Raw genomic sequence first — 27,965 nt, 5'->3', positions numbered from 1 at the left:
AGGCGGTCATATTTGTAAAGTATTTATTGGGGAAAAAATAGTGCTAATGTTTTTTGTATGGTCATAATTAAAGTGCTTGTGAATTATTTAGTTTTTTTTTATCTTCTCGTCATCTAAAAACAGAAAAGTGCTACATCTTTTACAGCAGCCGATGTGCTACTCAGGTGTAAAAAAAAGATGTAGAAGCAACATCTGAATCCACCTCCTCAAAGTCACTTTCTTGGGTGAAATAATGGGAAATTTCCATCTTAACTTTACATCACTCTGGTAAACGTCTTTCACTGCACACACCATTAAAGGAGGCGTCCCTTAGGAACCTCTTTCCAGACCACTAATATAATTTCTGAAGCCGCGCTGAAGAAAGCAGCCCAAGCGCAGACCGCTGTTGTAAGAAATAAGCAGTGCCGTCATCTCTCAGAGCGAACGCTTTCAGCCACTCTGAGCAAAATGTGCAGGCATTTTTCTAATCCACCCACTGCCACTGTCCCTCAGACAGCCATGAGTAATGGATTAATTGGGTTACTCCATAAGTGTGTTGAAATAAAAAAAAAAAAACAAAACGGAGGGAGTGAGAGGGAGGATGTGAAGATGGAGAGAGGGAGGGAGGAGGACAGAGTGGGGATAAATGGATTAATCACAGCTTGATGGAATGACAGGATCAATGAGCTAAGGAGTGAGTGAGTGTAGGAGCTCCAAAGGCTAGGGCCCACTCACACATAGTACGCCACGATCTGTCCCCACTGTTTAATTACAACAATCTCCCCAGCAGCACGGTCACTCAGCGGTGGCTGGAGTGCTTAATGCTGTGATTAAAGCTCTTCACAATGAAATTAAACTCCAACCACCAGCATTTGTTACAATGGTCAGCCCACCTCTGCGCCTGCCTCTGCATTGAGGGGGCCACAGATGAAGGCTCGCGCTTCTTTTGTCTGCCTCTTCCCTCCACCTCATTTCTCGCTTTTTCTCTTTCTAACACATTTCTCACTTGTCTCCTTGGATCTCTCGCCAGGTGCTCAGTAATGGTAACACCTTGCAGCTAAAGGCCGTTACCCAGGAGGATGCTGGAACATACACCTGCAAGGCCATTGTTCCTCGTATAGGAGTTGCAGAAAGAGATGTCACTCTAACAGTAAATGGTAAGGGACTTCTTCAGAAAATCACTGCACAGACACAGAGTATAGTTCCCCAGTAAAAAGTAGAAATACTTAGGCATTTCCAAATAATGCTTTTACTTCAAGAAACCGTTTCTAATTAAGATTTTCTTACAATTCTGAAATTATTCTTTATTTAGACTGTCTTCGTTAATTTCATTGAGACTAAAGAAGAGGTGAATTTGGTATTGGGCAAAGTAAAATATCACCGTTACCATGCAGTCAATGCTTGCCAATGATACATTTGAACAATTGGATGGACTGTAACAGACTTTTATGCCTGCACTAGATATACAGTTGTGTTCATAACAATAGCAGTGTGTGTTAAACCTCAGAATTCTTCAAATAATTATATTAATTAATATATTTTAATTAACACAAATGCATTGGGAACGATGCACATTCTATTTCAAAGCAAGACAATTGGAAAAAGTTATTGAATTTGATCATATTTTACAGAAAGTCAAGAAATATAATGTTAAAAAAAATAACAATGTTGACATTTTTTCTTTACAAACTCAAAAATGCACTGTATAAACTAAGAAATGCTTCAAGATTCAACTTTCCTGAGAATCATAAATTAACATTTAGTTGCATACCCACAGCTTCTGATAACTGCTTCACATCTGTGGTACATGGAGTCAACCAACTTCTGGCACAAGTCCAGGACAATATTATTATCCATCCATCCATCCATTTTCTGACCCGCTTAATCCCTCATGGGGTCGCAAGGGTTGTTGGTGCCTATCTCCAGCATTCACTGGGCGAGAGGGGGGGTACACCCTGGACAGGTCACAATAGTACTATGTTACACAAATTCCTTTACATTTCTTGGTCTTGCATCTTGAACAGCATTTTTTATGTCAGCCCACAAGTTTTCTATGGGATAAAGTGCGAGTATTATGCTGGCCACTCCATTACTTAAATTTTGTTTGTCTGGAACCATGATTTTGCTCGTGTGCTGGGGTTATTGTCTTTTTGAAACACCCATTTCAAGGGCCTCTTCAGCATTTCCTCATTTCCTCTTCAGCACACGGCAACATGACTTCTTCCAGTATTCTGATGTACTCAAACCGATCCATGGTCCCTGGTGTGCGATAAATAAGACCAACACCATAGTACGAGAAACGTCCCCATTTTAAAGCGTTTGATATCATTTTAGCTGAAGAGCTTGTCATTTTCTGCACTTCTTTATAGGTTTTCCCCTCTTTTATTGAGTTCTTAATCAAGTGACGCTCTTCTTTTGAACAGTGTCGTGTACGACCCATTTTACTCTGTTTTTCAATGACAAATGCACATCCAGCATATGCGGCATCAGTTGCCTTGATCCTTAAATAAGGGTCGCCTGTTTATCACGCATGTTATTCACATAATCAATGACCCCACTAACTGAACTCGGCTCTGCTGAGTTTTTTTTTTTGTTTTGTTTGTTTTTGAAAATGCCCCTTTCAGTGAATGATTCGGTTTCACAGAATCAGCAGCATGCACGTCATACCTGTTGGGTCTGTTGGCTTTCTGTACCTTTACTGAACCTTCTGGAAACTTCCTTGCAGTGTAGAAGTTGAAATTCTAACAAAAACGGTGATTTATCTAGCTAGTGATGTGAGACTGCTATTATTTTGGACACGACTGTAGAAAAACGTTAAAAACACAATATAAATAAGGTGTGGGGGGGGCAGTAAAACTTGTTTAAATTTGTTTTTGGGCAATTAATGGTTCTGAGTATGGGCATTCATCTGCAACAGTTCCAAAATGAACTTATATACTGTATGACCACCTGCTCAATGCAATCTGGTCTGCAAAAATGTACTGTGCAAAATGATGTCTGTGACTTTTTTTTAAATTTGTTAAAATTGATCATTGTTGCATTATATTCACAACATTTGTTCATATATATTCACGAGTTTTGATGTTATTTTTCTGCGGCACAGGAAAATCATACAAGTGCCTCCGGAAAATAGGCGTGGCAACAGCCATGTTAAAGCCACAAGGCTTTGCATGCTTACTACAGTATTTACGAGAGTTCACTAGAATCGTTCCAAATAATAATAATAATAATAATAATAATAATAATAATAATAATAATAAAGCATCTTGCAGCAACTTTTCTGGCTTTCTATAGCAGTTATGCTAGCTAACTTTCTTTCTGTTCTACACCAGGGTAATGATAAAGCTAGCAATATTTTTTTAAACATCTTATAGGTTATGAAAATATGTTGTTTTGTTTGTAGCTGCATTTTTGAAGTTGTCAAGTAAAACATATTTCCTTATTTAAATGTATTTTTCTTCTTCGCACCAGGTCCGCCTATTATCACAGCAGAAGCGACACAGCATGCTGTCAAGCACTCCAAGGGCAAACTGGAGTGTCGGGTGGCAAGCAGCCCTCCACCTGAAAAGATTGTAAGCAACCCTTTTTTTTTTTTTTTTTGCTCAGAGCAAAGGGTTGTTCCTCCTTGCCACGCCCACGAGAGAGCAGTCCGAGAAATGTTAGCCTTGACCTCAGCATCACACCTTTTGCTCCAGCACACCTCAACCTCACTTGTTAATAGACAACACTCAGGCACACATATTCACAGCTGTAATTGCACTGAGAGGCTGGAAGGGTTGCAGCATTAGGGGAGTGGTGCACGACACGAAATTTTACAGAATTCGCTGAGCTACATTCAATTAGCAGCCCAAGAGGCATCACTCAGCTGACCCTGTTGAACTGCTGAAGGTGTGCTGGGCTGGAAGAGGATAATTAGGGTGTGAGGAGGAGTGAGAGACAGGTGCCCTGCTGGCCTGATGCTGAAGTCGGCAGAGAGGAGCCTTATTCTGTTGTGCAGCCTCCTAACCCTCCTTAGGCCTCACCTGCAGGGCGGACGTGGATGGTAGCTTAAACATGAGCCTATGAGACATGTCAGCCGCAGAGTACCTTGAAGGTCAGCAGAAGGAAAGCAAAACAAACAGATAAACTGGTTTTCTGTCAGCAGCAGGCCGGGATCTCTAAACAAGAGTGCATGCCTTCGCTTTGGTCATTTGCTGAGATATTCATCGCAAAACAAACAAAAGCAATTGACTACTCATTGCTTACCCTCTACAGGTGTGGAGCTTCGGGGACACGAGTCTGTCATCTGGTTCCTCTGGTCGTTACTCGGTGCAGACGGTGACCACTGACCACGGGGTCCTGTCCTCCCTGGTGCTGTCTGAGACTCTGGTGCAGGACTTTCAGACGCGGTACAACTGCACCGCTTGGAACCGCTTCGGCACCGGCACTGCCCTCGTCACACTGAAGGAGCAAGGTAAACATTGACAGCAGCGCTATACTGTACAAAAGGTTAAAGTGATATTACCCTAGTTATGACACACAAATCACATGAGCAGAAATGGCTCAATATGGAAAATAATAAAAAAAAAATCCTTTTTTAGGTTCTTGTAGCAGCGATCTATGCTGCCTTACTAATCTTAGCTTGTACGTAGACAGCCACACTATGGAGGAGTTAAGTTTCTGCTGTGTTGTTTTTAAGTGCAGCCATGTTATAATTACTGGCAGCATACAAATTGTTGCTGGGGGGAATTTAATTGTTTTAACTTTAACTGTGTGTTTTACTGTGTAATTAAATTCAACATTACCATCAATATATTTTTGTCTAATATATACATCCATCCATCCATTTTCTGATCCGCTTTATCCCTCATGGGGTCGCGGGGTGCTGGTGCCTATCTCCAGCGTTCACTGGGCGAGAGGCGGGGTACACCCTGGACAGGTCTTGTCTAATATAACTTCTCAAAATTGGTCATTTTTCCAATCCATTTCTACCAACAATTATACCAAGACTCCCCCCCCCCCCACACACACACACACGTTGGGAACCATTGGCATAACCCAACATAAAAGCCACACGTTTAATAACACCATTAAATACCTGCATAATATGCTCACTACAATAGTAATCCACCAAATGACATAAATTGTGAATCACAGTATTTGTAGCGTTGGTTCATTTGAGTGTACCTACTTTTCTAGCTTCTTGCAGCTGTTGGCTATGCTGCAGGTCTTAATCTAGCTTGTACACTTCCCTGGTCACTGTAAATAAGTAAGTTAGACACTGAAAGGACATCTATATGAAAGGTTACAGTGATATTGTGAATCCCTGTTGAGATAGGGCTTGATTAGGAGAAAATAGTGCCCCTATTTGCAGTTATGGTAATTATACTCTTCTAATCAATATAATTGAATCAATAGATTGTCATATTAATGAATATGTTTGCCCAGAACATGGATATCGATAGGGACCAAATGTGTTTGTGGTTGGGATCATAACCTCTATCACCATTGCAACGCTGAGCTCAGAAAATCTGGCTGTAAACTCCCTGAAGTGGTCTTAAAATTAGCCAGTAGTAGCACTTTAGTGGCGCTACTGGTAACCTTCGCTGCAGCAAACGCCAAAAATAAGGTCCTCAACAGTAATTTGCATCAACATATCAGAGCGGGGGTCTCCAGAGAGAGGGGCAGCGGTATCTCCTGGAATCTCTAATTAGATTACTGTCTATTGCTTCATTGCATGTCAGGCCTTGTTACCCCACCGTCAGAGAGATTAGAGACAATAGCAAAGCTCCAAGATGCCGAATTGTCCACATGAGCATATGCCACAGAAGATGTGAGAGGACCGAGGCATACTGTTTATGGATTTCTAGTCATGGCGGGTTTAAAGGATTAGCAAGACGAATGAATAAAGTCTCTTTATTTCCTTTATTTTAAATTTCCCTCATTTGTTCTGGACATTTTTAACATACAAATATGCTCTTATTTTCTTCTATAACAGAGGCCTTGCCTATGCTGATAATTGTCGGCGGAGCAGTGGGTGGAGGTTGCGTCCTGCTCATCTGCGTTATCACACTGGTCTCCCTCTGCTGCCGACACACAGGCAAAGGTGAGCTCAACGGTCAGTATGGGCAAGATAAGGAAATTCTTTAAATCAAAGGTCTGTTTTCTTTGCTGAATACTGAAGCTTTTTTTTCCAGCTTTAGCTTGCATTTAAAACAATATGTAAATTACGTGCTTTCAAAAAACGTGCTGCGATGTGTCAAGTGAAACCTCTTTTCAATTCCCGCAGGTAAAAGATGCACTCGACTTTCCAAGAGTGATATACGGGTTCAGATTGTTCACAGTGATCACAACGCTACTCGTGGCAACGATGATGAGGAGGATGTCAAAGAACCAATGGTAGGTTTGATCCCCCCCCCCCCCTTCTGTATGTTAGACAGTGATGGGAGCTAGAAAGAAGGGGGTGACATTAACATTGCAACAGAAACTTCAAACTTTCCTTATGTTCCTATTCAAGCGAGCTCTTGTTCGTTCTTGTAATTCTTTAGAAATGCTTGGTCTTCCCTCAGGCTCCCAACAGCAGTGAGTCTCCAGGGACATCTCGCACAGAACACAGCGACCTCCTGGAGGAGGAGGACGACGAAAGATCGGACATCAAGGTAAAACTCAAAACACGTGGAAAGAAACCTTCGGTTTAGCAAGTGAAGTGACTGATAACAGTGTTTACTCCTATTTTCTGCACTATATTACGTTGGAACCGTAAACTTCAATATATTTTGGAGGAATGTAATCTAACAGACCAATGCAAAGTTGTGCATTAATGTGAACAACATGAGGCTTAAAACACTTTTTTGAAATTAAAAATCTGAAAAGCATGTTGCGCACTTGTATTCAGCCCCATTTGTTCATCATGTAATGTGTGTATTTAAACTTGGTATATGTACAGCAGTGCGAAAAAGGCCTCAGAGGTTTGTTAGAGAACATTAACGAACAAACAGTATCATGATGACCCAGCTTACAAATGCAAAGCTACTAAGACATAACTATCAACTCCACCTATTTCAACAGCCTGGGAAAGGAAAGTTGTAAAACCAGCCATTTTTAAAGTCATATTCGCAGTTTACCACAAGCCAGTTTGCAGCTACAGCAAACGTGCTGACCAAAGATTTTCACTTTTTAGGATAGACACAAAAAGCTGTTTGTGGTAAATATCCAAAGCTACACATTATCCCAAAAACACCAGGAAAACAGTGAAGCATGGTGGTGGCAGCATCATATTGAGAAAGTGATTTTGTTTAGCAGGGACAGGGAGGCTCATCAGAGTTCTTGAGAGGCTAGATAAACCCAAATATCCAGTAGTATTGGGTAAAAAACCTGTTAGAGGATCTAAAAGTTGAGGATCTAAAAGTTGTGAGACTGGATCACACAAAATCCTGTAATACTAAGTGGAAGTTTGTGGTTATAACATATGTATAAAAGCTTTAGGTGTGTTAATTTTTTAACTCACTATTCATTGTATTTTACTTTGGTTTTTATCTTTGCACACAAACACGTAATACTGTACAACTTTGACATGCGTTTCCTTCGTATCCATCATAGGACCCCACAAATGGATATTACAACGTACGAGGCCACGACGATCGTCACATCCGCAACAGTGGCTTCTCTGAGTACGTGCCCAACTCCCGGCCGGTCTACACGCCATCACAGCTGCCTTCCCCGAGCCCCATATACGGTCAGCACGGCACCCAACCTCGTATTTACGAGTTCTCCCACCGATACGCCACCAACACCGTGAGCAGAACTTCATACGAACAGCAGCCACCGGCCCAGCAGCAGCAGCAGCCGCCGCCGCAGTCGCCCACCCAGCCAGCCAGCATATATCCCGCAGATCCCCTCTACGGCAGCTCTGCCTACCTTCCCGCCACCTATGGCCGTGCCTTCACCAGCTACGTTAAGCCAGCCTCCTACGAGAAGGTCGATGCGTATGACCAATCAGATCAGGCCAGCAAGGTGTCCAGTTCGTCTCGCTTCTCCTACGCCTCCTCTCAAGTGTCCTCCCAGCAGTCCGACTACGGCCGGCAGACTCAACGCATGCAGACTCATGTCTGATCAGACACGGGAAAAAAACAAACAACAAAAACGAAGTAGAAGAAGTGAGTAGATACCACATTTGTGGTGGAACTAACAAGAAAATACTTTATTTACTCACACAGTCTTGCAAGGATTTGTTTGGACGGTCATGATCAAGGTCATGGGATTACCAAACTCCTTTGTGATGGATGCCAAGATGAAAAAGCTTGCAGCGTCTGATACCTCGTCGGGTTTTACTCTACTTTTCTGAATATGAAAGGGGCCAACTGGAACACGACTGCATCTCAGCAGGGATATCCTTTAACCTGCATTCCAGTACTTTACCTTGAGTCGACACTAAATGTCAAAAAATGACCTCCTGAATACTTGGAAAGATCTCACAAAGCTAAAACATAATCAAGGAAAAACAAAACAAAAAGAAAAAAAAACTACATGAACAGCCTTTTGTTGTCTGTCATTTGATGTCTTGTTGGCATGCGAAAGCAATTCTAAGCACATTCGTGTCTCTATCATAAAAAAAAAAAGACTGAGCTATTTACAGAGGTAGGGCTTACCCTATTCTGCACAACGGGCTAGTTGTACTGACCAACAAGTGCTGCAGGCACTGTTGTGTATGAAGACTAATCACCAGTGGAGTACATCCGAACTTAGCTGTACTCCTGGACATGTTTTGGACATAGAAGTGAACACCAAAACATGATAAGAATGTGTGTACAGTATATGTTAACTATGTTGTACAAGACGGATAAGGTTAGGCCATGAGATCCCAATGACGGTAAGAAATGTGTTTCTCGAAACGCTTGAAAAACAAACCTGTTTTCTGATTGTACAACAAAGGGTAGGATCTTGAAAGAACAATCAAAAGTGGTGTTGAGGAAAATGTTGGCAATCTTGAACTTTAAATAGACTTGAACATCAACTTCTGGAGGCTCAGACGGGATGAGTGATGAATCAGTGGTCCTAATGTGGACCGTTTAAAAGTTTTACAACTCAATCGAATTGTCTCAACATGTTTACAAGAACCAGAACTACCCTGAAACACTGCGCATCTGTACAAACGGCTCTTGCTCTCTCTCTCTCTCTCTCTGTTGCATGCAAACGATGTGTCTTGTGACAAGTTTTCAGCGTTTATATCCATCTCCATTTCATGTTTGAGCGTATCGGATTCTCCGCACCCGATCCCATTGCGTTTCACTACCTGGATGTTTTCTGTACTGCCATTTGTCTACGCGAGCTAATGCCAGGGCAGCCTGACGAGAGAACAAAATGTTGCTGAAAGAGAGGAGGCCAACATCATCGCTTGTCTTTTATTTTTATATTTTATATAAGCCTTAAAGTACAGCTTGTGAGCTGGTCTATTGTAAAGTATCTTTATACATGTGTAATCAGTCTTTTGATTTTTTTTGTTTGTTTGTTTGACCGTCACAGATTTTTACATTGCCGTTGTTTGGTCACCGGACTCAGTTAAAATGCTTATTTTCTTTCAGTTGAGCACCACTAATTGCAATTTCTTTGGTCATTCTTATGTTGTTGTATTAAGAATTTTATTTGCTAGGATTGAGCTATTATTGCTTGTACCTTTGTACACATATTTATATTTAAATAAAATCATTTCCAAAAAAGAAGCAGGCCTCGGCTCGTCCTGGAAGTTATTCAGCCGCAGCTTCACATCGACAAACAAAGCTTCCCATGTAGCTAAAGTGATGAATACATAAATTAGCAACACTGTCTATGTTGATTTTCCAATTCTCCTGCTGCTGCTGTGAGTTAAATGAAGACAGATGAGACAGTAGAGTTCCCCCCACCACCTCCCCACTATATGTGTATCCACCTCCTGAAGTCAACATGCCGATTTGGTAGGGTAATAAGATAGAGCTGTGACAAAGGAAGGTATTATTTGACAGTATGAGCTTGTCTTGTCACCGCTGTTCCCCAGGTATGTGTGCTGCTCGCGACGGGGAGGAGAGGTACATCCTCATTACAATTCCACAGTGGGAATGGACGAGGTCTCTCAACACATGCATTCATTATGCACGACATAATCTACAAAACAAGAACATGTCAAATACTGGTAAAGCAGGTGATTTATTTAGACATAGGAGAATCCGATAAAAGAGGTTTATTAACATAATTATTTCATTAAAAAAAAACAGATTAAAAACAACAGGTAAATAATGGAAGCAAGTCCGAGTCCAGGCACTTAGTAAGAAAAAAAGAATTTCAAAATCACTGTCCCTTCTAGGCGTGGCCTGGTAATCAGAACTAAGGTATACAGAAGTTTAAAATGTAACTGGGTTAAAAGCAGCTAAAACGTCCCATGACACCATTTTTAAAGACAAAGTAACCCTGCATTAATCATATGCAGGGGCACAGAGCATCACATGTCAGTTGGCTGGGTTGAAAAAAGAAGAAAAGAAAAAGCATAACATGCATTAGAAGAAAAAACAAACAAACAAAAAAAAATCAGCATCATTCTGATAAAAGCTTCAAATGGTTGTTGAACAACGACTGCAAGATGGTTTCACAGACAGTCAAAGATTGTAATTCAAAGTTTCACTAAGCAGAGCACCAAAACGTATAATATTCTGTAAGCACTTGAAAACCAATGCTAAATTTAGCAGGGGTTCATCCTACATTTTGCTTAATCTTTGCCTCAATCAAAATGATTATGAAATGTTACAGACGCCATTATAACAAAAGATGGCCAGTTTTACTTTGATCAAAACAATTCCATTTTAACTTTAGTTTCAGGATAAGGGTTTACGTCCTCCTGAATGATATTGCTCTGCCCCAATCTCAACCCTTATTCAGCCTCTGACATGTTTTCCTGTGGTGCTCTGCATTTACTTCCATCTCTGTAGAAGATGGCATTCTTCTTGCATGATGCTTCTGCTACAATGGCTCACTATGGAGATGGAGTTACAAAGTCAGCTTCCGCCTGCACGCAACATTTTGTATGACAATTTTCCCTTGTTCAGTGATTGACAAAGAAAACCAGAAATTGGTAATGTCCATGTGATTGGTGCATCTTTAATTATGTGTATAATAGTATGCTTATGTCATTTGGCAACATTATGAATAGTTTGTTTTTCTTGTTTTCTGTTTTGAAAGATTATATCAAACAGTTTTGTTTCAATATTTGTTTTTCCTTTTTACTCAAACTCATCATACAGAGAAAACTACATACCAGCCCATGCCTAGTCCTCCCTAATACTTTCAGCATAAAATGCACTTTTACATCTTTAGTTTTACTAGTTTATGGTTCCAAAGCAAGTCAGAAATAACAACCATCAAACTGTCAAACTGGTTTTGAGTCGAAATGCACTTAGCTTTGGTTTAACTCTTTGTCATCCAATACAAAAGATACCCATCACCCTGAGCTTTAATCAGAGACATCTGCTTAAACCAGCTGAATCTGCTCAACCTCCACAGACCCGTTAGAATAAAATATCTTGTCAAATCATTTACAAAAGCCAGTGAACATGTAAATACAAAAGCAGAAAAATAGGGATGGGAAGAAAAAATAAAAAAATCACTCCAGGAACGGGCTGATACTTTTGCGTAGTTTGGCCAACCAATTACAAATCTGGCATACTTTAACTGCTGGCTTCTTTCCAGAGCAAATCACAGGCTTTTAGATTGATTAATGCAATTTCTGCCTTCCATTCCCTCCCACTCCTGGTATTTATGCATTCTAAGCATAACACGAAAATGAATGTACATAGATGGTGTTGGTCCATTTTTTTCTTATTGGCTATGTCGGTTTTAGTTTTTCTTCCCCCCTCAAATGTGCGGTTTCGTTTAAATTTTAAATGTAATTTTAAAGCTGTGACAGAATGCTGGAGCATTAACTCTCTGCTGGTAAGGGAGATTAAATCTGTTTATACTGAAATGGAATCAATTATGAAGGTAATGACATTGTACATAAATATAAAAGAAAAAAAAAGCCCAGAAAGTAGTAGAAAAAGTTTTTTTCAAATCTTTCAATGTACATTTTGTAATGTGTATCCACCAGTTAGGTATTATTTGAAGAGAAGGCAACATGACACAGCTTAAAAACTAGGAAAAAAAATAGTGTATAAAACCTGAGTCTGGGGAGTTCCTGTGGGAGGTCGGCAACCAAATAAAGTGCTTAAAGTCATTCATATGAACCTCCATACAACAGTTAGCTCAGCTGGCTTTTAGATGACGAAAGCCCAAAGAGACCTGGCTTTTTATAAATCATACTAAATTGCTCCTTCTGGAGCATTTTTTTTAGCACTCCGATGTTCCCACGTCCCTGCGCCTCATATCATCTTCGTCATCATACACCTGTGGTCTCTTTGATCCATTTTCGGAGCTTGGTGACGCGGGTGTAGATTCCAGGCTTGTTCCGACGGGCGCAGCCCTCGCCCCAGCTCACAACGCCGGCCTGAAACCATTTCCCGCTCTCCTCAAAACACACCAGGGGGCCTCCGGAGTCTCCCTGGTGAGCATCACATGTGGCCAAGTAAAATCATTAGATTGGGTTTGGATGTGAGGGCACAGCAATTACAAAGGCGTGAAAACCTCTCGCTTTTCTTTCTTCCTAGTGGAAAGGCTCGCATGCTCTCACCTGGCACGCATCAACTCCTCCCGAAAGGAATCCGCTGCAGAGCATCCTGCTGGTGATCATGCTCTGCATCACTTGTTCGCACACTGTGTCGTTGATCATTTTCACCGACGCCTTTTGCAGCACAGTCGCCAAGTTACCTGCAAAAGCAGGAACAGAGAGGTCAGCGGCTCTTGCCACTTTACCTTCATCTTGACAGTCAACATCAAAGGTGGTAATGGCCAGGATTAGAGGTTGCTAACGAAGGTTCAGGAGACCTTCCAAGGGAGTGGGAGTCAATGTTAATTTCTAGATACAGAAGACAGCTTAAGTGAATGGGACAGATTTAAAAAAAAAAAGATAAGAGAAAAGGGAGGCCTTATGAAGCAGCGGTGAAGTATGTCATGTTGGGAGACAGGGGAAAAAAATGGGAGCGACATGAAAGCAGAGAAAGGAGCCACAATTAGGTGAGCTAGAGATGAAGGGAATAAATTGGCTTTAGGAAAAGCCATAAAGAAAAAAAGCACAATGAAAGACTAAAGTGGCCATCACGGAGAACAGAAAATATTAATTTGGAAATTTGGAAATAAACTAAAAATAAAAACCTCCTTCCCGGAGCGTGCCCCAGCCCGTGACCCAGCATGACATTCCTGCAGGAAAGACGTGGGAGGATGAGGGGAGGCAGATTGGCTGGATGGTGTTGCTGAACTCCAGAGGCTCACTGAGCTCTAGCAGTGCAATGTCATAGTCATTAGTAAACAAGTTATAATCTGGGTGGGGGATGATCCTCTTCACTTTACGCATCAGTGCGTCCCATATCTGCTGCTGGGTCTGCAAACCACTGTAAGTAGTCCAGCTGGCTGGTTCAAGGTGGCTACAGAAACATAGAAATAAAGTATTTTGTTATTTACTTTGCCTTGCAAAAGTATTAACATCTATTGAACTTTGATCTAAACATTCTGTCATAGCTCCCTATTGTAATAAGTCTTTGCAGCTTCTAGCAAGTTTTCTTCCAGGAATTCTCTGCATTTAACCCCTCCCACCATCCCCCCAACCCCTACAACCTTCCTGGTTCCTGTTAAAGAAGAGGACAGGCTTTGGTAGGTTTTCTCTTGTGCACAAGTTTCAGATGATGCATTGAATAGTGCTTCATGACGTGTGGAACAGGAAACAATTGCACACCCTTAACATGCTTATGAATTCTTAATAATTAAATCCCTCAACTGTCTCCTCTGTTATACTCATCGTTATGAAGCTATTTGTACACCAATGTTCTCCAACACTGGTGTACAAATAGCTTCCTGCTGTACAAACCTCTTAGGCCTCAATGGAACAAGTGCATGAAGACTGAGCTCAAATTATACACATGTAAAACATTCACTGATTAAGTGACTTTTTAAAGGTTAGTATCTGCACTGGGTTTTATTTGATAAAAGGGAGCCTGTGTAAAACTGCACAACATATTTTTAAAGATATTTACAGGTACATTTATAGGAGAAAAGAAATGCACAACTTCCTTTAAATTTTAACTACATACTACTTTGTGTTACTCTATCAGATCACATTCCAATAAATGCAGTTGAGGTGAGACAAAATATAAAAGAGTACAAAAGATATGATAGTTTGCTATTTAGTTCCCCATTACAACAGTTACATCTTGATTAGTTAAACTATTTCAACATTACACAAATGTCTGGAAAAACACTATGCGCGGCTGTGAAAAATGTAGGCCCATGTGTGTATTATGTGCTCGGGCTGAACAGCATGGTAAGTGCACCACCAACAGGCCGTTGAGATGAATACAGAATCAAACGCTGAACTGTAAGTGTAGAACTTTTCGTAAAATGCAAGAGATCTTTAACTCACGCTGGGGAGCGTGGGACTTGAAAACAGTGAGCGGCAGACAGGAGCCACTTGTCAGAGATGACTGAGGCGCCGCAAACGTGGCCCATCGTCTGGAAGTGAAGGCTGACCTGCCAGGGCCACTCCCCGTGTTCAGCATTCTGCCCTCCTACAATACGGTTCAACTTGAAAGGCCTGGTGCCACAATCTGGAATTTCAACAGAGAGTTGTTTCAGATAAGAAATTAAAATTGCCATAGAAGACTGTCCCTGGAGGGATAAAAGATGCAGAAAGCAAGATTGAATTCAGTGGTGACACAATGACAATAGGAGTGATTGCTGTTAATGCTATAAAGAGTTTTTGAGATCCTAATATATATATATATATATATATATATATATATATATATATATATATATATATATATATATATATATATATATATATATATATATATATATATATATATATATATATATATATATATAAAAAAAGCCTAAATGTGGGAAATATAAAAAGAGATTTCAGAAACAAAAGCAGCTTTCAAAGAACAACAAAAATCATGCATTAGAACAAGGCCTGGGGATCTTTTTCCTTGCAGACAGCCCTATGTACAGCACAACCTAACAACTATAATGTAGTTTGAATGACAGACAAGATTAAATGCAGGTTCAGATGAATGGAAAAAAAGTGTCCAAGAAGGAGAGAGATTAGAATATTTCTCACCGCAAAAAGCTTCATCAGAGTCATCAGAGCAGTCGTTGACACGATCGCACTCGGCGTTCACCTTGTTTACACATTGCCCGTTGGTGCACTTAAAGCTGTAGATGGAGCACAAATCTGGGGCTGCAAAAGAGGGTGGGGACATGATCCCAAGTGAAAACACACATTTAACCAGTGAAATACTATGCAATCAAAGAGGCTTCAGAGTGAGGCTCCAATGAACAATGAGCAGTGATTGAGGAGCAGATTGCATTGATTGGGCGTATTGATTGGGATTAAGGCCTAATATGCCTGCTTATTCACAGAAGTTAAAATCAAAAGGGAATACAATTGTGACCTCTGCAAGGGTCTGTGACTGGAAAAGGGGGAATCAGAGGGAAACTGGTGAAGAGGAAAGAGGAGGCTAGTAGGAAATAAAACAAAGAGTGAAAAAACAGAGGTGGTCAGCCGCTTACAGGACTCGCATGATGCCTCGTCGCTGCCATCCTCACAGTCTCTCTTATTATCGCATCTAACACTTTGGTCCAGACAAATTCCATTTCCACACCGCCACTCATTTGGCTCACAACCTGTTATCAATGGGAAAAAACCAGAAGGTTTTGAGTAAAATTAAATCAAAGACTGCAGAAAGTGCAGCAGCAAAGATAGTCTTTAGATGGCTTTTTTTTCTTGCAGATCCCAGATAAGTGACCATGCCACAGCAGTAGTAGTAGGCAAGGGCTTCAAACTATACAGAACTTAAAAAAAAATTGGTATCAAACCAGCTTAGGTCTTTGACCATACCATATGTAGTACAGTTAATGACCTGCTGGAAAAAGATGTGACCAGAGTTTTCTCCTGTGGCATGGTGCAGAGAAAAGCATTGGTCCCCCTCCCCCAACTTTTGCAACTAATAAAAGAATAAAAGGATTTTATGTTTTATGTACGATAACAAAAAAAGAGCATCATGGTTTGATTGACAATGTTTATCACGGTCACAAATATTTCCAAAGTATGAAACACAAGGAAATTGTGTTTTAAACCTCGCAGGCTGCTTTAAATGAAAGCAAACAGATTATCACGTTAAATATCTTAGTATCACAATACAGTAAACTAGGATGGTTACACTGAAAGTAATCACCGATAAGTATCTCATATGTTGGCCAGTGTCTCGTTTACAGTTATTTCCCTTTAATTGTAGCACAATTAGCAAAGACCTAAGGCCCAATTCATAATCATTTCAAACCAACTAACATCCACAAGTCTATTCAAACACAGCTGGACTACTGCAAATCAGGAAAATAAACAATTCCAGTGTGAAAGAAATCATAATACCACTGCACTCTGGGAAAATTGCTCTTTTTCTTGGTCATCCTAACTAAATTTTATTACTGTGAGTACTGCACCTGTGCCAGGATGTTTGTTTACAATCTATTGAATATCCTTATAGCCAATGAGTGATTTCTGCACATCTACTTCAATATTTAGCCTTCCTGTGGGGTAGCCAACATTCACAGGATTTGCCTTTTTTATCATTAGCATAAAAAAGTTAAGGTGAGGCATGTTACCAAATATGTGCCATAATTTGAACCTGGCACAATGCTCTGTGCTGATTTTTCCACAGATTAATTAGCAAAGAAATATCTGGGGAACTTTTCTGAATTAGTCTGAGCAGATCACACAGAGGCTCTGAGGCTTAAGTATAATTAGACGCCTCACATTTTTCACAGTTGTGATCCAAATCTTAGAAAAACTATGCTTTATCTTTTTCGTCATCACCAATGCCAACATGATGGCAGGTTGTTTTTTTTTTTTTTTTTTATTTACAGCATGACAAATTTGCACGACATACTCGTATTTGTAATACATACTGTAAAACCATTTACAATGAATCAAAAGACGCACCATTTGGAGGTGTGTGCGCTCTGCACAGCCCAGTGCATACAACCAGTGCAAGGAGCTTGATAAAGCTACTATATTTTGTCTGGTGTCCCAGAGAGGGATAGGAATACTTACTGCAATGTTTCTCATCGCTCCCATCTCCACAGTCATTGCTATGATCGCACAACCACATTTTTGGTTTGCACAAACCATTACTGCAATTAAACTGGTCACTGCCACACTCTGGAGAAAAAAAAGGGATACATAAAAATAAGTAACAAGAACAAATGGGGGGCTACAGTCTTCCTCAGGGGGGAGGGTCCAGTTAAATTGAAGAGTCATCCAAACAAGTCTATTGAGCCGCTTTACGTTTATATCAGTCACCCAAATGCAGCTGGAGTTGTGTTGGCCAAGAAACTTGCCAAGAAGCTGCAGGAAACTGAGAGAGCTGACCATGCCCGAATGGTGTCAATATACATAGTCAGGGGTGCAACACTGCTGTACGTGGTACATGGATCTCCAAATAACAGTTACTCCAACAAGGGGTCCAGTAAATGGGTAGGCCGGTGGCTATGCAGTGTATCCAGGAGCTGGTGGCAGCAGTGAGACAGTAGAGCCTGAAGGATCTTTAAATAGCCCCCTGGCTCAGGAAGTCCCAAACATCATCTCCAATAAAAGCCTAACAGCTGCTCTCCAGATGGTCCTGCTCACCTAGAGTCCACCTGCCTGCATCCAGTGGAGGCCAGGAGAAAGTTGTAGAAAGGATAATGATGCCTCCTCCCCCTGTCTAACCTGAAATTACTATATCAGACATTTGATACATTTTATCTACGGTACTTTTACGGTATCTAGAAGCTCTTACACAAGATTCAGTTCTTCATATCTATTCAAGTATATATTTTAAACTAAAACAGTGATGTAAATATAGGAATTTAACTACTAACTTGTTTTAATGTTTGCCTGGAGTCAACAATAATTTAATGAGATTCTAAAGTTTTCCCTTATCAAATTGAACACAGCTCAAAGAGTAAAATAAATCACAATTGATGGATGGATGGATGGATGGATGGATGGATGGATGGATAGCTAGCCTAGCTGCCTTGGTATGTTTCAATACATATTGCTTCAATCCATATTCTAAACTTTAGGGAAACCTGTTCTTATCTTGGAAAATGATAAATGCCTATTCTCCTGGGATACCATATTAACAAACAGACCCAAAATACAACAAAAATAAATGACAAATGATTGGATTCACATCAAACATGGATTGGCTGCATTGGATAATAATCACTGTACTGAAAAGTAAAAGCTGACCAGTTTTGCTAGATGCTTAAATTAAAAATGAGGCCAAAAACAGGAGTAACACTAAAAATCCCTAGCCCAGCTTTGCTGGAAGATAACAAAAACCCTTAGTAATCACTATGAATTACGTTCTGAGTGTTTCATAGTGTTCAGAGTTGAAAAAAGTTTAAATGACAACTTTGGGTAAGTTGTTCCCCATTTCCTGGTCATTAGCACTGAATGATTTCCTGGAGTCTAGAACCGTGGCACTGAGGATAAGATGAGGATAAGGTATGAGCTGGCTCGTAAAACCACAGCTTGTCATTTTTATTCTCCTTAGATTTTGTTATCTCAGGACAGATGCCAGTTAAGTGTACCTGCTCCCACTCGTGCTGCTGAGCGACCCTTACTCCGAGATGAGCGTAGTATTTATCTTCGCATAAGACTCTCAGCAAGGCCAGTATTTTTTAAATAAAATAGTTATTTTTAAGAAATGAGAGGAGGGCATTGGACAGGAGAGGGGGTGGAGGTGAGTAAGGGGATAAAAAGTATCGCCAGATCAACTTACTGCAACCCTTCTCGTCACTCGTGTCGCCGCAGTCGTTCCAGCCGTCACACCTCAGATTTGTTGAGATGCACATACCATTGTTGCAGGCAAACTCGCCAGGGCAAGCTGCTCATGTACAGAGAAGGACATATAGAGACAGTATATTTACAGCAATCGTAAATCACTTTTGGTTAAATAGAGAGCTGCAGGAGGTATGCTTCTGTCTGACAGCTGCAAATTAAACAGACCCACTAAATAAGGTCTATGGTGATTAGACCAACTCTTATATTTCACTCAAGTTTCCAAGGCCATAAAACACTCAATTCTAACTTGACTGTCAAACAGCCTCGGCCTTTTTTGTCTTTCAAAGCACAAAATTACTCCCCTCGTAGGTGCTGTAATGGCGGGCTGAGAGTGTCACTGTCATCTTGTAACATCTCACCCATCTTACAAATTGTGGCTCGGATGTGAGCGTCAAAAACAAGAATTAACTCACGGTTTGAAGGACTGTAGGAGCTGTACTCTGCACTGAAGCCCTTGTCTGTATAGGATTCATCGGAGTGGAACGTCACCTCTAAGACATTAGTCGTACTGGTCAGACTCAAAGACGACAGTTCCCCGCAATATCTGAAACACAGGAGCCATTTGTTTACGATTGGGTTGGGTGGGTTACATAAAATGTGAGACAAAAAAAAAAAAAAAAAAAAAAAAAAAAAAATGAAAAATATATTAAATGCACCATCAATGTATTTCACAAGACCAACAAACATGTTTTTTAAATCTAAAATTGAGGCCCAATAAACTAAAACGTCAAAATCTCCCTTTTGTTAAAACCTAAAACTTTAGTAATTAGACACTATTTTTGGTAATCATCTTTATCTAAAGTTTACCTGAGGTATTTATCAACGTCTAATCAAATATTTTTCAGTTTATAGACAATTGCTTAAAAAAAAAAATTAACATATCTTAGCTATGTGTATTTTTATACAGCAGGCTCTATGCAAGTTTCTGGTTGTAGTCACAGTTTTATGCTTTGAACTGTCAAACATTTACTCAAGCCTCACCTCTTCCCCATGACTTCCACATAGTCTTTGTGACACTTGCGAACATCTACTTTCGGCTCTTTCAAGCGGAACATGTTGAACCTCACACGTATCTTTTCCCCTGGTGAGACCTGCAACAGAAAATTAGAGTTAGACATTTGTAGCAACATTATTGACCAAGCATGTCAGCTACACACGCTGAAACATCCAAGTGCACAACATAAAGGTTGAAACAAAATAGGGCTGTAGATATCATATGTTAAAATGTGTAAGTACGACTTTGGTAAGAGACGAAGCCTCTCCGCTCAATGGATATTTGGAGCATTACGGTACACTGTGTCACAACCTGATTGGATCCCTCAGCAGTCTGCCAAGACTGCCTGACTGTAATGTCGAAACTAGAAGTGCATTCATGTAAAGGCCCCCACATACATGTAATTCACTCCGCGGAGGTCCGTGCATACTCGAGGCGTACTCAAAGCATACTCTGCGCGGACTCCGCGTATACGGGTACATGGTGTCACGCTACAAACTTCTTGGCAGTAAGAAGTCTTTACATCGAACTGTTTTATATGTGACATAAAGGTTGATACACTGAGCTGGTCCAAGCAGGCGGTTGCCAGGACGAGCGGTATCGCAGTCCCTTCATGTTCTCACCGGCAGGTGGGAGCCTGCTGGAAAAGCAACGGCTCTAAGTGATCAGCTAGCTAATCAGACATTTTACCATCTATTCTGCCGCTTTTTCCCCACTGGCAGAAATTGTGGGAATTGTAGGAATTTGCCAGAAGAAGCATAGGCAACAATACACTCGACTATGAAGAGTAAAACGACTGAGGAGAGTCAGCACTGCTCACAGTTTCCTCACAGTACGCCAGAATATGTGGGAGCCTTTAGGCAGCCCACGCCTGGAGTGCGCCCTAGCAACAATAAACCTAGTAAGTTAGTTCAATATAAAAGTTACATTTATCTTGGCCTTATGTTGGAAACAGGGCAGTGTAGTCCAGCTACTCTGTCCTCCCAACAGAGACGGATAGCTCTCTCTCTCTCTCAGGAGAGAGATGTGTACGTGAAGGGGCGGAGTGATATTACACACTTGGGAAGAATATTTAGTGTGACTAATAATCTGGTGCGCCTTATGATCCGAAAAACACTATCTTTTTTTTTTTGTAAATGCTTCTACTGCAGGAACGGTATGGCAAAAATCTTTTGTGGTTTTGAAACAATGAATTTTTCATACCGTGGTATACATTAAATCCAGTAACCGCCCGTGCCTAATCACGATTAATCCGATTGTTTCAGCCCTAAAACACATCAACAGCGGTTTGCAGTTGGACATATGCAGGCTATTTCACGTGTATGCATGTCACTCACATGCACACACACACACACCCACCCACCCACAAAACCCTGTAGCTCAGCTCGCGCTGCAGCAGCCACAGCAGCCTGACAGATGAAGATAGAAGAGGTACTGAACAGCTTGGCTTCGACAGTGCTGCCTCAGCATTCCTCTCATAGCAGGCTAAGGATGGAGGAGAGGGAAGAGGTGGGGTGCGAGCAAGGAGGGGGTTAAAGCAGAGAAATGCATGTAGGGTGGGACAGCGAGATCAGAAGTATTACGTACCCTGATGGTCCACTTGCAGTCCATGGCATTAGGATAGAAGCTGGGGTAAAGTGGAGATGTGAATTTTCCTGTATTTGCTGTGTAGTCACCGCCGCACTGGAGAACTAAAATACATTATAAATAATTTTAGAATTTTTTTGCAGATTAAAAACATCTGTAAAATGGCATTTGTTTCAGTAATTTTCCCAGACTTGATGAATATGTGGGGGAAAAAATGAACTTGAGAAAAGTTTGCATTTCCAAACTTTGTGATTTTATTCCTCTATTTTTAAAATCAAAAACTTAAATTTCTAAAAAGAATGTACTGTTAAAAGTAGCTTATATTTTAATTACATTATTTGACACAATTGCTATTTAAGCAGTAATTTATATAAATCAATCAACTCAAAAAAAGGTTTGGTGATAAGACTACTCAAGTACTAAATAAGTGATCATAGTGTATTTTATTTATTATTATTATTATTATTATTATTATTATTATTATTATTATTATTATTATTATTATTATTATTATTATTATTATTATTATTAAATCAGACATAGCAGTTTAAGTAGTCTTCTAGTAATTTAAAAAAGAAAACAATAAAAGAAAATCCAAATTAAGTCACCAAGGCTTTATTCATCCACATAAGCGGACATGGCCGAGAGTTGGACAATCTCTGGTGTCCACAGATCTACCGGTCTCGCATTGTTGTGTATGAGAGTCCATTACATATAATATCCATCTGCCTTTTAGATTAAACATAGTTTCTATTTAGAGAGTATTTTTATTACAACAGAAGTCAACAAATTGAGAACACCACATTGTTCAGGCAAAGAACCTGGGGTGACCGCATCTGGAGGTGGTCAATTCTTAACAGTAATTAGTGGCTATAGTTGGTAATACATTAATCACGGTGCATACATTGCTAGCTATGGTCATGATGGTGCACACAGCTTCCGATCTCAGAACACATCGAATTACATTCAATTGCACAGCAAAAAGCACAGCAGTCTGATTAGGAACTGCCATCAGAACTAGCTAACTTCTTTCTACTCAAATGTCCATAGAGGGATAAATTGAACAACCTATAGTCATGTTTGGATTATTTTTAATGGAGACATGTGGGAACCCCAGTTTAATAACTGCATATGATGTACTAAAGAAAAACTTTAGAATAATCATATAATAGATATGACCCATGAAACTGATGAAACAGACAATGTCAAGTACTGTGAATGTGTGAAAACTTACCTTGAGCCTTGGGTATGACTTTGTACTCTGCCTCAAATCCTGGCTGCTGGACAGAATTGTCGGCAATGAAGCTAATCAGAATTATGTTACCAGATGACACGACACTCAGGGGGTTCGAGGAAGGCCTTTTGCCACATTGTCTGTGGATAAACAAGGAAAAATTGATCAGTAAAAAACATGTTCCAACCGAGTTATCGTAACCCACCATGAAGAAATTGATGAATACTCAGTGCGTGTTATGAAGAGTGTGGATCTGCAGCTTTTTATTGGATCTGTGGATCTTTTTATTCAAGAGTAATAAAACACTAGCACATCAAAATAATTAAAAAAAGAAAACTTTTTGAGAGGAAATCAATAGAAGAACTGTCGGGGGAGAAAAAATGAATAAGAAGTGGTATCAGCAGTAATAAGGAATTGCTTCGATGGAGTTTCTAAGTCAAACATTTGTTAGATTACCAAAAAAAAAAAAAGTTTGAACACAGCAGGAGAAAAAGCCATGAAGGTGTAAATGACACGGCAAGGCCAGAAATACATCCACCTCCTGTAGAATAATGTCATTACAGAGTATTATATTATGGTTCTCATAAACCCCATGTCACCTTGAATAAAGCCCATTGCTCAACAGCAATATAAAAAAATTTATGCATCAGTCAGTAAAGCTGTATTTGTTTGGCATTGGTATCTGAGTTTAAAATTGCCTGCAGCTACAATTGATATTGCATTCAGGATCTAATAGATTCATAAAAAAACGACCTCCCCCACAGACAAAATGCAATTACACACAGTGGTGTAGTCAGATTCAAGTTGGCACCTTTCATAGATCTGAAAGGAGAGGTCTTTCTGAGTCAACTTAATCTCACTGAGGGCTCAAAAGCTGACAATAAAAAGGAACGCGTATCGCAGAAGGCTTCAGAAGCAAATAAAAAAATAAATGTAGTCACAAAACCAGAAATAAACAGAATGAAAAGGAACATGTTCCACCCACATAAAAAAAATACTTTTATTTTAAAATCCCTCTGCTACATTTCAGTCAAATACTGAGGGATTCATGGAGGGGTGTCTTCTGGGACATGGTGAATGGATTCAGAAGATCCCGCAAGTGTTCCCTCCTACCCATAACAGGGCCTTCAGTTCAGCTTAATAGTTCCCCTCCCAGCCATACACTGCCCTGGGCAACTCCTGCATTGTTTTTGTGAACTGTGAGGTTTTGCAGAAGTTCCTTAAGGGCAACCAAAATACTTAATAGCTTGTCTAAATTCCTCCCAGAGTTTTTGCTTCTGCAACCCCAGAAGGTTCGACTCCTCTGCTCATCTGCTGGTTTGGGAAAACTCAGGGAGAGCAACGTCCTAAAGGGGTCCTTTAGATGAAGGCTCCACAGTTTTGGAACAGATCACAGTTGATTCCCATCAATAGTAACCTGACCCTAGCCAAATGAATTTCGCTCCGCCTAGCTCCACTCATCCATCTGGAACAGATCCATAGGAATGGCATTTCAGAAGGCTGGGCCTTATCAAAAATCCTTGCATATGATTGGATAAGCCACTTGTCTGTCATCTTTATCGACGTGCTATTTCAACCACTCACACCGAAGCCAACCCGTGACCAGCTGGCTTGTCAGGTTACATCAACAGTCTTCTTGTTACCATTTTTTAAACAGGCACAAATGACTTTACAGCTATTGCAATTGTTGGGAGGTTCTGAACATGACCCATACATCTGCAAAACGATCTAAATACTTTACTTAGAGCACCATTTCTACCATTTTAAATATAACCGACACATTTCCTGAACCCTTAAAACATTTGCAGCTCTACTTACAATGTGATCGCCTGAGAGTCGTCAGGACTCAGAGAGTCAAAAATTTGGACAAAGTCATCTTTGCAGTCGTCTTCAACGTGGAAAACTGGAAAACTGACTGATATGGTGTTCTCCCTTGCGGCTCGGATTTGCCACTGACAGTAAGACTTTGGTGGGTAGCGATCGGGGTACCCTGGGGATGAAAAGTTTTTCGCAGCCTCATCTGCTTCCAGACGGTAGAAACAGTCCTCTGAGAATAAGAAGAATATTGCTCAAATCAAACAGGTTATTGGAATCAAGACATGGGAAACTGCTGCTCATTGCTTGAAAGATACAATCTTATGAATTCCTACTGATGCAAATAAAGTTTCTTTGTATTTAAAAAGAAAACCAACCACCTACTCAGCATTATTTGAGTAATTATAAAATGAGGCTTCAACATGACTTTATACTTAGCTTTACAGCTATTTTGGTAAAGCAACTTCAAACCGACAGCTTAAAGGATTGCAATCTTCAACAGCACACATGCAGCACAGGACAGGCCCATAATTTGTTACAGACTGGCAGGATGGTGAGCATCTAGTCATCTGGAAAATTACAGCAGCAGGTGATTGAAACAGGACACACTGTACTCACCCGCTGTGGGTTTCCTGGCCATACGACCATCTGTGACTGGAGACAGAGACGTGGGGTGGGGTGACAGGGAAACAGGAGGAAAAAGGTATGAATGGGTCACCAAAGTCGTGAGGCTGATAGAATTTGATGTATGAGCCTAAAATATTTGGGTTGCACATTTTCTGTTCCATCTCCCTGCGGTTAAGGGAACCGGTGATGGTGCGTATAGCTCTTTCTGCTCCATCTCACCTTGCCCTACAGCAGCAACTCATACATCTCTGTCTAACTATCTGGGACAGCAACATCAAAATTGTACCAACAGAAATTGTTTTAAAGAAGACCAAAAAACCACTGAGTCACAAGGGCCAGCGCTCGGCTGACAGCCAGGATGCCAACAAATGCAAGACGTGTGCTGAGGAGACAGAAGGAAGAAAAATGGCTCTCTCGGAGAAGGCCAGGGGCCCGGCTAATATCATTAAAGGATCCAAACAGCATAAAATGTGCAATCTCAGATGCTGCGTGAGCCGAGAGAGGTCTGCCTTATCGGTTATCATCTTATCAGCACAACTCAGAGCAAGCCACTGTGGTATGAATGCAAAGCAAAAAAGAGAAGTAATGCTGATGGGACATGACAAACACCTTATTTAGGACCTTTATTTGCAACAGGTTGTCTTTTCTGATTGCTCAGTGTAATCATCTGAAGTCAGTTAAAGCTAATATCTAAACTCTTTCCTGCTTGACCCCACACACCTGGTTCTGATGGTACTTACATGAACAAGTAATTGAAGTAACCTTGATGTCGTTAACGCTCCTCTTAGGGCTTTGTATCGTGATGGCTTCCTCCAGCAGGTTCAAAACCCGCTCCTCTGAGACCTCTGCCGCAATCTCCAGGTCGGCGACTGGAATTTCAAATCGGGACCAGTAATACGCTAGAACTCCTTCACTGGTAATTAGAAATCAAAAGGGACAGTTAATGATGAAAGGTTATTGACAAATTGAGAGGGAGGGGGAAAAAAAAGGTCAACTTCAAGAAGGAAGTTGTGAAAATGTTTCCTTCTAAATGTGCGCATTCTCTCATGACTCAAAGTATAAGTAAAATACGCCATTAGGACTCAGAGTACCTGGTGAAAATGCATTACATCTAACCCATAGGCATGTTAATAAGTCATTGTCTCCCCACCTGAATGCAGTGACTACAGATTCTTTGTAATAATTCGTAAGCAGCGGATCATTGTTGTAGTATTCACCAAGCTGTGTAAAAAAAAAAAACAACAACAAAATACATAGTAAATACATGGAATAATACATACATTACAATATGTAGTTGCAGATTGTCAATGTCACAGTGTACCAAGCCTTTCAGAAAGGTTACAGTTACATATTTGCTAAAATGTTACGTCAAGCTGCTCACACAATGCTGTGACTAGTTTGAGTTTTGTCAATGCATTATTTGAAAATGTATTGGCCGGACAGAAAATGGCCATTAATTCTGAAATGGAAAGTGAATTTTTCTGACATTCCTTAGCAGGTGATACCAGAGTGTAGATTAGACCCACAGGACAAGTTTTTAAATGCCTTATCCATTAGTTGCTATATAGCCAAAACTTGCATACCTCTGCAATTTGGAAATTGCGTTTTTAAAATTTCAATTATATTGTAACTGTGATTAACTGTGCAGCGCTAATCGAGAAGAGACAACTGAGGGTGAGGCATTGAAAGTAGTAGCAATGTATACAACTAAATAAAGAGAAGAGTTACTTTGGACGCCATACTCACAAGACTTTCCAGTTTTTCAGCTGAGTCCTTGAACTTTTGGCTGGTCGTGTCCTCCAGCTCTTCGTCATAGTTAACACCATCCAGTTTCATATGACCACTGAAAACCTTCACTTTTGGATTTAAAAGCATGCTGTGGGTGTTTTTGGGATCATCAACTTTAACTGAACGGAGAAAAAAAAGATGAGTGTCAGTTGTTTGAACAACTGAATGCTATAAGAGGGCTGCTAATCATAAAAGACAAAACCTTTAAAAAAAAACAAGGCCTTGAAGCACTGTCCTTAAGCTTCATAGCATAATATCACGCTGTGTAGACAGTTTGGCTCTCGTGGCAATTAGAAACAGCCACTTGAATCAAGATGAAGTTTACAGAGACTTCAGAGCCCTTTTTATCAGCGGCTGTCTGTGTAAATGACAAGAAAACTGTGCCAAGGCTCATGACATTTTTCTCCTCTGCATTATTAAAAAGGAGAACATCAGAGCTGTCAGATATGCTAACGCTAATGGGAAATTAAAGTCCAAACACGCCACTCTTACACTACCATATCAAATAGGTCTGCCTTCACAGCAACTCGCTTTGTGATGTTGTGCCTGTTCTGGCAGGAAGGAATGCTGACAATGTAAATACATGAATCTCTAATTTTTTTAAAGCATATCTGTGATTGAACGTCTAAAAGGTCTGGCGTCTCCGATTATCTGCTGCAGTAAACACATTTCAAAATAGGCCGTCACTACTTACAGACGAAGAACCAAATGAGGAATGCTGCAACAGCCAAGAGGACCAAGAGCGCCACAAGAATGGCAACCACGATGCCGGTCTTTTTCTGAGCGGACTTCTCTTTGGAGTTTAGGAACACTACCCGCTCCTGGTTTGTACCCTGATGAAGAGAAAAGATGGAAAGAGTAACAATCTTAACTTGGAGATATGGAAATGTATTTCGCCCGTTACAGATTTTTTCCGTTGTTACTTTTTCGTCACACTTAAATGTTTTATATGAACAATG

The 27,965-nt window shown here is 40.5% G+C and overlaps 2 protein-coding genes across 6 annotated transcripts in view; one reads left to right on the top strand and one right to left on the bottom strand.

The window, feature by feature from the left end:
• kirrel3l (kirre like nephrin family adhesion molecule 3, like) overlaps positions 1–9,681 on the top strand; it is a 48,541-nt gene extending 38,860 nt beyond the window's left edge. For 2 of the 5 annotated variants that reach the window (XM_036132162.1, XM_012862607.3), the window contains exons 9-15: positions 1,010–1,136; positions 3,451–3,551; positions 4,234–4,432; positions 5,957–6,076; positions 6,248–6,357; positions 6,507–6,617; positions 7,558–9,681. In XM_036132162.1, the coding sequence (XP_035988055.1) occupies positions 1,010–1,136; positions 3,451–3,551; positions 4,234–4,432; positions 5,957–6,076; positions 6,248–6,357; positions 6,507–6,617; positions 7,558–8,070 (1,281 nt within the window). In that variant the 3' untranslated portion in view covers positions 8,071–9,681. The remainder of the gene's footprint in view (positions 1–1,009; positions 1,137–3,450; positions 3,552–4,233; positions 4,433–5,956; positions 6,077–6,247; positions 6,358–6,506; positions 6,618–7,557) is intronic. The other 3 variants (XM_012862609.3, XM_012862610.3, XM_012862611.3) reach the window with 3 other exon arrangements.
• Positions 9,682–10,111: 430 nt separating this feature from the next.
• The window catches only part of zmp:0000001114 (suppressor of tumorigenicity 14 protein homolog), a 33,034-nt gene continuing 15,180 nt past the window's right edge, over positions 10,112–27,965 (bottom strand). Inside the window, exons 2-19 of the mRNA XM_021316455.2 lie at positions 27,701–27,839; positions 26,965–27,125; positions 26,369–26,439; positions 25,959–26,131; positions 25,210–25,245; positions 24,595–24,823; positions 22,777–22,916; positions 21,543–21,646; positions 19,943–20,052; positions 19,375–19,505; positions 18,900–19,004; positions 17,183–17,290; positions 15,643–15,756; positions 15,191–15,310; positions 14,489–14,672; positions 13,228–13,496; positions 12,647–12,783; positions 10,112–12,517 (exon numbers count right to left, since the gene is read on the bottom strand). Of these exons, the coding sequence (XP_021172130.2) occupies positions 12,356–12,517; positions 12,647–12,783; positions 13,228–13,496; positions 14,489–14,672; positions 15,191–15,310; positions 15,643–15,756; positions 17,183–17,290; positions 18,900–19,004; positions 19,375–19,505; positions 19,943–20,052; positions 21,543–21,646; positions 22,777–22,916; positions 24,595–24,823; positions 25,210–25,245; positions 25,959–26,131; positions 26,369–26,439; positions 26,965–27,125; positions 27,701–27,839 (2,493 nt within the window). The 3' untranslated portion in view covers positions 10,112–12,355. The remainder of the gene's footprint in view (positions 12,518–12,646; positions 12,784–13,227; positions 13,497–14,488; positions 14,673–15,190; positions 15,311–15,642; positions 15,757–17,182; positions 17,291–18,899; positions 19,005–19,374; positions 19,506–19,942; positions 20,053–21,542; positions 21,647–22,776; positions 22,917–24,594; positions 24,824–25,209; positions 25,246–25,958; positions 26,132–26,368; positions 26,440–26,964; positions 27,126–27,700; positions 27,840–27,965) is intronic.

This window comes from Fundulus heteroclitus, chromosome 3 (genome assembly GCF_011125445.2).
Source record: "Fundulus heteroclitus isolate FHET01 chromosome 3, MU-UCD_Fhet_4.1, whole genome shotgun sequence".
Classification (NCBI taxonomy): domain Eukaryota; kingdom Metazoa; phylum Chordata; class Actinopteri; order Cyprinodontiformes; family Fundulidae; genus Fundulus; species Fundulus heteroclitus.
The sequence above is the reverse complement of the archived record's forward strand: the minus strand, read 5'-3'. Positions and strand labels throughout refer to the sequence as shown.